Raw genomic sequence first — 11,205 nt, forward strand, 5'->3', positions numbered from 1 at the left:
GTGCTCGTGCGGCTGCCGGCTGAATGTGTCAGACGCTGCAGATGGAAAGGTGCAGGACACCCCATGTGCAACGTCGGCCACACGAGCACCACGGGAGGACAGGACGCCGGGACCTGTAATGTACTGGAATGCACTGGAATGTAAGCAGGCCGACTCCCTGCGTTCCGGTGCGGGAGGGGGTGTGGAGCTGTATTGAAGTCAATGGCATCGCCCACAGTGCGATCGCCCGCACTCGGAACGCATGCACATTAGTGCCTGCATTCCGGTCCAGTGCGATCTGCAAAAATAGTGCTTGCAGCATTTTTGCGGATCGCACTGGACTGGAACACAGGCACTAATGCAGGCGATCGCACTGTGGGCGAGGGGCCTGTCTGTGCAGCCCACGCCCCCTCCCGCCCCTGAATGCAGGTGTTTTTCAAACACATGCAACACACGGCTTACCGCATCATATTATATTTGAATATGGTTCACATGTTCCCAACTATACCAAAACATCCATCCATAGTCAGCAAAATACACCACAAACACCAGAACATACAAGACCGCTAGAGTACTTAACCATTTTTTTTAACATTTATTAATAATAGATATTCTTTTAAATTAAAAAAAAAACACAATGACAATGGTCACAAACGACAAGGAGAGGGCCGAAGTGCTGAACACTTTTTTCTCCTCAGTATACACTTAGGAGGGAAACGGGTTTGACACCGATAATAAAACACATAGTTCATCATAAAATATAGCCAAGTGGTTGACGGAACCCGGGATACAACAAAGACTTAGTGTACTTAATGTAAATAAAGCGTTGGGACCGGACAATCTACACCCCAAGATACTTAAGGAACTAAGCGAGGTTATAGCTAGACCATTATTCCTCATTTGTAAGGACTCTCTAATGACTGGTAGAGTTCCGAGTGACTGGCGGAGGTAGTTCCAATATTTAAAAAGGGAGCAAGATGCCAACCTGGGAATTACCGACCAGTTAGTCTTACATCGGTAGTTTGTAAACTGTTAGAGGGAATGATTAAGGACCACTTAGTAGAATTCATGCGGGAAAATGACAAAATAAATGACAACCAGCATGGGTTTAGGAAGGACCGTTCCTGTCAGACTAACCTAATGACTTTTTACGAGGGGGTAAGTAGAGATCTGGATGGAGGGAGGTCTGTGGATGTGGTATATCTGGATTTCGCTAAGGCTTTTGATACGGTACCTCATAAACGCTTACTACACAAGCTAAGAGCTATGGGCATAGATGGAAGGGTGTGTACATGGATAGAGAACTGGCTAAAGGAACGGGTACAGAGAGTATCAATAAATGGCGCCCTTTCAGACTGGGCTAGTGTCATTAGCGGTGTGCCTCAGGGTTCTGTGCTGGGACCCATGCTTTTCAACCTGTTTATTAACGACATCGGGGACGGAGTAAACAGCGATATCTCAGTGTTTGCTGACGATACCAAAATTGGGAGGGTAATAGAAACAAACCAAGATAGTGTAACATTGCAGGAGGACCTGGATAAAATAGGGGAGTGGGCAACTATGTGGCAGATGAGGTTTAATGTCGATAAATGCAAAGTTATGCACTTTGGGAGGAATAATAGGCAAATGGGTTATACAATTCTGGGTATGACGCTAGGGAAGTCGGAAATGGAGAAAGATTTGGGGGTCATTGTAGACCACAAACTGAAAAATAAATTACAGTGCCAGGTTGCTGTAAGCAAAGTAAGCATCAAGCAGGGAATATTTTGCAGGGATAGGTCTATAATTATAATCCAATTTGAAATCTTCTGCCCCCATGTGCTCCAAGATGGAGACTCTCATAGTTTAGAGTTAGGACCGCACTATAAGAGGTGCCTTGGCGCGGCAGTGCGGCTTTCACATTTTCTGCAGAAGACGTGTATCCAAACCTCTGTTATTAACCTCAGTGGTGAGACAAGTTGTTTTACATGCTGGTTTGTGAGTGTGCCATGATGCCTTTCTACTGTTTTGGAGGTCTATAATTATGCCACTTTACACATCAATGGTTCAAGCCCCACCTGGAGTATGCGGTGCAGTTTTGGGCACCGGTCCACAGAAAGGATGTCCTTGAACTGGAGAAAGTCCAGCGGAGGGCGACCAAACTCATCAAGGGGATGGAGGACCAGAGCTATGAGACACGGCTACTAAATTTAAACATGTTTACGTTGGAAGTAAGGAGATTAAGGGGGGACATGATTTTCATGTACAAAATGTTCTATAGTCAAACTTAACTTCTCACTCCAATAGTAAAACACAGGCCAGTGTACCACAAATGTAACACACACACACACACACACACACACACACAAACAGGTTGGACTTGATGGACTTATGTCTTTATTCAACCTCAAATACTATGTAACTATATGCTGGGATCTGAATATAGGTTGGGGAACTCTGCTTTACATAACGAAGATATAGCGATGATCGGATCATTTTTTATATTAAATGGTTTGTAAACCCTGTTTTTTTTGCCTATAACTACTGCTAGCAAACAGTAGATATAGGCAAAAAGTAAAACAAAAAACAAAAAAAAAGCTTTAACAGCGGTTTACACTTACCCTGTTTTCATCGTGCACTCCCGTCCAAGAATCCGAAACTGCTCGGGCGGCCGTAAAGCATCTTGGGGCGGGCGCATGCGCAGTTCGGATTTTCGGGCGGGAGATGAGCAGAGACGCAAGGTAAGTCTATGGACGCGTGCACCCGCATGCAGACTCCGTGGGATCAGAAGTGCCAGTAAGCACAGAGGAGTCAGCCCTGGATCGGAGAGCCGCCGCACCGCTGGAGGGACAGATGAAAACATCAGGAAAGAAGAGGAAGATCAGATTAGGAAACCTCATTTAAGGTAAGTGCTAACATTAACATTGGGGGGAGGGAAAACATTTTTTGACTTTAATGTCACTTTAAGTAAAAGATATAAAGCAGATTAGTAGACTAAACAATTGCATCTGTGTTTTATTTGATTATAATATTTGAGTGACCTGCAGTTGAGATTTAGGGCCCATTCAGATTGTTTCCGGACCCAAAATGCATCCTAATGTATCCCTGTGCTCTCAGTTGAAAAAAAGCCCTCAGTTGAAAAAAAATGTACATGTTTTAAAAAAAGTTTCCTCTGGAATTCGCACCTTTGTGGCTACGAACATACGCTTTTTATGTATGGTATAGGACTGTAGAAAAACCACTACAACCTCTTGGGCTGATGATCATAATGCATATATAAATATACTTCTAATTATGCAGTATACTTATAAATTTAAACTTTGCTTTGCATTATTCTTTCGTTGATTACAAACACACAAACACATACACACACGCTGTGTATACATACACACATATGCACAGTGTATGCACATGCACACAAACACTGTATACACATTCATATACATACATACACACAGAAAATTACTTATACCACTGATAACATAACCCTTCAGCTGGGCCTGGCAGCAGAAAATCATGGGAGTAGCAGTGCTGAAGAAGAGTGGAATAATGAGCTGTACTCTTTTTAAAATGGTTTTCCTCAATCATTTAAAGACAAAAAGTGGCTGCCCAGAAGCAACACATTGGGCATCCAAAGGCAGCAAAAAAACATTGGCAGCAGCAGCGTCAGGTTTCGGGGCATTAGAAAAATATGTGGCCCAACACTCAGTTTTTTATGTCTATTTAGAATCTTGCTCTACTGCAAACCTACTGTGGAAGTGTGACAACAACTTCCTCTGTTTGTGTTTTTTTTTTTTTTTAATGGAAAATGCAACAGGAGGGATGGAAACACCTAATTTGTAGTGGGGCTTGAGGTGGGCAGGAGCTGAGAATTGTGGCAGGGACATGATTCCACTGGGGATATGAGAAGCACAAAGGTGACCATCAGACTTCATCTATATTTAAAATCTAGCATTTGGATGATGAAACTTTAATAAATATGTATACTAAAAAAGTACATGTAAAAACAAAATACACATACTGTATATGCATTTTGACATTTACAAGCTGCCCATTTAAAATGACAACTCTTCCTTTATCAAATCTCCTACCCCAAAAGTGTCAAGAGAAAACCTGAATTACTAAAAGATGACCTACTTGTATTTTTCATCTGTTGTAATCATATACTTATGTGGAAACTGAAAGATATTACTCATTTTGTTTCACATATATTTAGTGATAGTGAAACTGTGTATGTCGCCTATTTTATTCTACCGTGTTTCCCCGAAAATAAGACACTGTCTTATATTTTTTTTGGCTCAAAAAAACACACTAGGTCTCATTTTCGGGGTAGGTCTTATTTTTTTTTTTTTTAACGTATAACAATCCAAATGTAATGCAAATCCAAATTAAATAATCCAAAATGGCAAAGTTAAGAATATGGTGATCAGGGCAATCAGGGGTGCCATATCTTTCCAAGAGCAACTTGGTAACCAGAAAAAGCGAAGCGCACTTTCACTATAGATTCCTCACAGGCGGAGTGCATTTGGTATCGCTCCGCCTGTGACAGGAGTCGGCGCTATAGAGGAGCCCTCAGCTTATGCGGCTCTGCTCCCTGTGCTGCCGCCTCGCTTCCACTAGCGCTGGCTTCATTGGCACCGCTGATTCTCTCCCGCGGCTCTTCAAGTTCCCCCTTATGCCACCGCCGGCCCTGGGAATGGTCACAACTAGGTCTTATTTTCAGGGTAGGTCTTATATTTTAGCAATTCCCAAAAATAGTAATAGGTCTTATTTTCGGGGTAGGTCTTATTTTCAGGGAAACAGGGTACAGCTGTCTTGCAGGGAAACATTATCTATTCTAGGACAGAACATTTGGTGATCTCAGATGACAGCTGCCATGTAATACAACACTAGACAAAACAACGTCTTGGACTTTTCTATTGGCTTGAAAAGCAAGAAACTATTATGAACCTTATGGTCCATGTTCTAAGTATCAAATTATGAAGTGAAGGCACTGAACACAATGGATCTGAGATGCTCTAATGTCATCTGCCACTATAAGGAAATCAACAGTTTTCAAAATATGTGCTTTTTTAAAAATAAAATATTGTTTTTAACTCCCCAAACATTTTATTGCATGGATCAGGTAAATTTACCACATGCAGGTTATATTATCGATATGGGCAATGTTTTCTATGTACAAGTCATTAATTGAAATAACTTTTGCTCCTTAATATTTTCCTAGTCTATAAATAAGTCTAATTTTTCAGGAATAAAATACCAATTCTTGGCAAGTAAAGATTTGCAGTTGTTAAAGCTGCAAAACACTGCACAAAACTTAAAGAAATAAAACACCTGTGGGTACAGGAAACTTAGGTAATATACTTACCTTACCGAGGACTACTGCTCACATTGGCTTAAGCTGGCTATACACACTTAAAATTTATTCCGATTCTCGATTAACCGGCTGAAATTCACCACGTGGGTGCCAATGTCTGCACCCTTCCACACGTCATCCCTCGATCAGCTGATCGAAGGAGCAGGTTGGATAATTATTGGCCAAACAAAGCTACCAGCGAATCAGCTATTAGCTCCATTCAGGTATTCTGACAGCAGCCAGTGGGCACTGTCATAATACAAAGGAGACATCGGGGGATTCGTCCATCAACACTCGCTTGCAAGCGCTGATTGAGGAATCAGCCCGCAGGTTGAACGAAAAAAGTGAACTGTATATACCTAGCGTCCTAAATTAATGGCAGGTGAAATCACCATCTTTCTGGTGAAATCCCGGGAAACACCAAGAAGCCTAAGCTACCTCATTGTGTTGGAGCGCCATCCCGCAAAACGTGGGCTATCAGCATTCCTCAGGATCTCAATGTAGGATGGTGAAATTACTCCTTGCAATATGGAAGGTAAGTATAATAACAAAGTTTTTTTTACCCACAGGGTTTCTTTAAGTTTAGTACAGTGATTTCTTATGGGGGAGGGATCCTAAGTAAATAAGCAGAACTTGCTTGTACTGCAAGGGCCACTTTAAAGTATATCTAAAGTTAAAACCTAGGTTATTTATTTTTGCTGTCCGTGTCCCATTAGGGAAATTTACCTTCTTCACTTCCTGTCCCGTAGACACAACACAAGTTAAGGGAAATCCCCTCTCAGACAGTTGACACCAGAATAGGTGTCCCTATTGGAATATTTCCCCTCTGTTCCTGTTCAGGTGACAGCTTTAGAATTTTGGATTTCCCATCACTTTCTGTCTTGGTGACAATCGTTGTGGGTTAATCTTCCCAGTTGGGTCGCATGCAGCAATAAAAACACTTTTCCACCCTATCTGAAACTGAATAAAGTTGGCTTTAGGTACACTTTGAATATCTAATGTGTGCAATCATTATTTTTTCCCCCATTTACCCAACTGAGCATATTAAGAATATTATTGAGTAATTGAATAACAAAAATAACAGATCAGGTTATGAGGTCCAACAATAACATTTATTATAAATAATATTTATGTGTGAAGTAGATATTTTACTAAGTAAATACACATTGACCTACATCCTTGGTTCTCAACTGGTGGGTCGAGACCCAAAAGTGGGTTGCGACCTCATGTTCTGGGAGTCTCCATCTTGGAGCACATGGGGCAGAAGATATCAAATTGGGTGCAGGCTTGTCAGGAGGACGCCCCACCTCCTTAAAAGGTACAGAAACACACAAGGGATCCCGCACATCCCATTGGCAGCTGAGAAACCCCATGCGTCGCTGCACCAAATCGGTAAAGCAAAACAAACGACAAACGCACTCAACAATTTGTTACCAGTTGTACAGTAAGGTGCACACGAAATGGGCTTTGAACAGTAGAACAGTAGAAAGGCATCATGGCACACTCACAAACTAGCATGTAAAACAACTTGTCTCACCACTAAGGACAATGACAGAGGTTTGGATACACGTCTTCTGCAAAGGATGTGTAAGCCGCACTGCCGCGCCAAGGCACCTCTTATAGTGCGGTCCTAACTCTAAACTATGAGAGTCTCCATCTTGGAGCACATGGGATGTTCTGGGGGTCGCAACATGCCTTAAACTTTTCTAGGCGAGAGGCTCCTCTGCCTCCCCCTAGCACAGCACTGTCAGTTCTCGCACCAAGCAGCCATTCAAAGTATGCTGTCCAGAGCCGAGTGTCATTTTGAGGTGGGGTGGGCTGGGGCTATGACCGCGAAGGAGCACCATCCATACGTGCATTGCTTACAGTTCCCTCATGTGTCCTATAGAGGTGTCTGGCTCCCGGCACCTCTACAGGGCGTGCAAGAGAGATGTATAAGCAATGCACATATAGATGGAGCTCCGTCACAGCACAGCAGCCCACACTGAACCCCAAGCGGAGGATCCACTCCAGTTCTCGTAAGGTAAGGAGACTGGGTGGACCTTAAAAAAAAAAATGGAGAGTGTGTATGTGTGTGTGAGAATGTCAGTGCGTGAGATTGTGTATGTATGTCAGTGTTTTGCAATTAATGCACTTTACCACGCAAGCTAACCTACCGTGCATTCAGGTGTGTTGCGTTGCCATTGATTTGAATGGTACCTCAAACACACCTCCCACCGAGCTTGTACGCCCGCACTGGAACACACGGTACCCTAATGCCACGCGTTCCATTGCAGTGAGACTTCGGTCGCGACCTGATGACCAAGGACAAATGTGGATCCTGAGGTTACACAGGTTGAGAACCACTGACCTACACTGTAATGTACTTATTTAATATAATTGATATAAAGGAATTGAATTTCTATATTTTGCTTGCATCAGGGATAGAATTCCATTAGAGAATCATCTGGTAGGTTGCTTAGCTAGTCTGACACTGAGGCTGTAGAAGACACTGAGGCAGCATGACCACAGTGGCCAGCAGTGACTCGGTCACAGTGAAAAGTGTCAGAGATCCAGAACAGTTCTACTCATCTGGGTATAAGCAGTGACCATATCTTCATTTCTTCCTAAGAAAGTTGTTGTTTTTAGCTTCTTCTATTCTTTTTCAGGGTCTAAAATGTAGGCCATGTCTACCAAGATCACATTTATTATAACTGGTTGTTAGACAATAACAGACAGCTTAAAGCAATATTTGAAATAAGAAAAGCTATGATTACCTTGTGCATCTCCTCCTGATGTAAGCACAGCGATAGCTTTACCGACTCCCAGAGTTTGGGCTTCCTGGTGCTTATTTTTCCCCAGCATTTTGTTATCTGTAAATGAAGACAAAATCCAGAATGAAACCAGCTAGGGACAGCTTGTGTAAGGCAGAGAGAAGAGTCTGCAGTGTTTTGTAAGTCACCCTATCCCCCCAGCATTGCAGGCTTCCCAGAATGACAAGTCAAAATGTCACTACAGGTTACTTTCTATGCAGTCTCAGCCAAACATAATCCTTTATTCACATGCAGTCCAGTCCATGTCTGCTTATAACAGGCAAATAAACATACACACAGGTGATATTCATTCTTAATGCTTGGAGGAGAGAGACATTATGGTGAATCACATTACACTCAAAAAACATAATGCAATGCAAGGACCGTAACAAACGGCTAGAAATATAATTGATCAGCAAACAACAATAATTACTAGTTTTTAATACATTTTAAATACATAAATGACTAAAAGCAGGTATACACACATATATTTTCTTTGTTCAAGCTGTCGGCTAAACTAAGAAAATACAGTGGTACCTCGGTTCACGAATGCTTCTGTTCATGAACAATTCGGGTCGGGTGACAACAGGAAGTTCAGCAAAATTTTGCTTCCATTCGCAAACTCCGCATCGGTGACGAACACAACCGCAGCCATCTTCCCTGTTCTGACACATGGTCGTGGCTTCCTCTAGTCGAGATCACAGTCTGATCAAAGTTTGATTCAGTTTGCGACCAGAATCGTGGAACTAATCAAGCTCGTGAACCGAGATACCACTGTATCACAGAATTCTCCATCAACGCTTAAAATCAAGGAATCTTCTGCCTTTTCCTTTGTATTTGCACAGCTGCCAAAAAGAGCTAGCAGTTGATTGGCTGCTAGCTCTGTTCAGTCGAGAATTTTCCGACAAGCTTCTCCAATCAGCTGATCGAGGGATGCCAGTTGGAAGGGTGCCGACAGCAGCACCCACGCATAGAATTTTGGCCATTTCATCAAGAACCAGCTGAAATGTGTATAGCCTATTTATAAGAAAGTGCCCTTCTCTGTTATCTGAAACCAGACTGAGAAAAAAAAAATTAGCAAGCAAGAGTGTCTTGCACCAATCTCAGTCCCTAAATCCTGTCTTTATACCACTGTTTTACCTGTTCACAAAAGAATGCTTTGATTATTTGTGAGGCTGATGGCATTTTGGTATGTTCTGAAATCAGAACATTCTATCACTGGACCCCAGCTGGGCACGAGTGTGTCTATACAGTGTATCTGTAGCCAACATTTTGCTTTCAGTTTTGAATAGAGTAGGGAACAATTAGTACAGCTGTCAGGTTTGTTGTTTTTTTGTTTGCAGTATGTTGCTCTGTTCGGGAGATTTCCTTTCCCCCACTTTCCATCCCAGTGACATCATCGTCAATATAACAGGAAGTGAGGGGAAACCTCTCCAACATGGACATAGCAGCAATACAAATGTACTTGTAGGGTGGGCGAAAGATAAAAACAAACAAACTGACACGGAATTTAACTGTTCCCTACTCTATGCTCAGCCAAAGTAAACATTTGGCAAGAGGTACAGTTAACCATTGTGTTTGTGTGCTTTGCCTATCTCAAACAGGGAGCCGCAAACGGTCACATATTACTTTATATACTTTTATTTGCCTTTACAGCTTATGCAAGATAAACATCCACAGAAGTGTTCGGTCTAACCAAGGCAGATGTTTGAAAATGTTTAAGAACTAACGCGGTGTTCAACTTTATACCTGTCAGCAGCTTTTTGTTGTAGAAATAATTCCCTTTTAAGCAAACTATACACACACACACACACTACGGACTAAGGCATGGAATCCCGGTTTTAGTCCCTAGGATTCAATATTGAGTTGGCCTACCCTTTGCAGCTTTAACAGCTTCAACTATTCTGGGAAGGCTGTCCACAAGGTTTAGGAGTGTGTCTATGGGAATATTTGACCATTCTTCCACAAGCGCTTTGTGAGGTCAGGTACTGATGTTGGACGAGAAGGCCTGGCTTGCAGTCTCTGCTCTAATTCATCCCAAAGGTGTTCTATCAGGTTGAGGTCAGGACTCTGTGCAGGCCAGTCAAGTTCCCCCACTCCAAACTCACTCATCCATATCTTTATGGACCTTGCTTTGTGCACTGGTGCGCAGTCATGTTGGAACAGGAAGGGGCCAACCCAACTGTTCACCACAAAGTTGGGAGCATGAAATTGTTCAAAATGCCTTGGTGTGCTGATGCCTTACGAGTTCCCTTCACTGGAACTAAGGGGCAAAGCTCAACCCCTGGAAAACAACCCCACACCATAATCCCCCCTCCACCAAACTTTACACTTGGCATATGCAGTCAGGCAAGTAGCGTTCTCCTGGCAACCGCCAGACCCAGACACGTCCATCAAATTGCCAGACAGAGAAGCATGATTTGTCACTTAAGAGAACATGTCTCCACTTTTCTAGAGTCTAATGGTGGCATGCTTTACACCACTGCATCCAAAGCTTTGCATTGCACTTGGTGATGTAGGGCTTGGATGCAGCTGCTCGGCCATGGAAACCCATTCCATGAAGCTCTCTATGCACTGTAGTTGTGCCAATCTGAAGGCCATATGAAGTTTGGAGGTCTGTAGCTATTGACTCTGCAGACAGTTGGCGACTTCCGCACACTGCGCACTTCAGCATGCGCTGACCCCGCTCTGTCTTTTTACGTGGCCTACCACTTCGTGGCTGAGTTGCTGCTGTTCCCAGTTGCTTCCACTTTGTTATAATACCACTAACATTTGACCGTGGAATATTTAGTACCAAGGAAATGTCACGGAACACCCGAATCCAATGATTTGGAGGGGTGTCCCAATACTTTTGGCAATATAGTGTGTATATATATAGATATAGATATATATATAGATATCTATATCTATATATATTGTACACACACACGTATACAGATAGATAGATAGATAGATAGATAAAAACACACATACCCACATACACAAATCTCATCATCCATTTACACATTCAGTCATGAGGACCGTACAATGACCTACTTCTTTTACTCTTTCTTCTATTTTCAGTCTTCTTCTTACTCTGCATTATTCATTTTTCATTCT

The 11,205-nt window shown here is 42.5% G+C and overlaps 1 protein-coding gene across 2 annotated transcripts in view; it reads right to left on the reverse strand.

Annotated features, from left to right (window-relative positions):
• The window catches only part of PFKM (phosphofructokinase, muscle), a 79,869-nt gene that overhangs the window by 44,886 nt on the left and 23,778 nt on the right, over window positions 1–11,205 (reverse strand). For both annotated transcript variants that reach the window (XM_018564542.1, XM_018564541.1), the window contains exon 3: window positions 8,071–8,166. In XM_018564542.1, coding sequence (XP_018420044.1) covers window positions 8,071–8,166 — 96 coding nt within the window. The remainder of the gene's footprint in view (window positions 1–8,070; window positions 8,167–11,205) is intronic.

This window comes from Nanorana parkeri, unplaced genomic scaffold, assembly GCF_000935625.1.
Source record: "Nanorana parkeri isolate BGI_ZX_2015 unplaced genomic scaffold, ASM93562v1 scaffold758, whole genome shotgun sequence".
NCBI lineage: Eukaryota > Metazoa > Chordata > Amphibia > Anura > Dicroglossidae > Nanorana > Nanorana parkeri.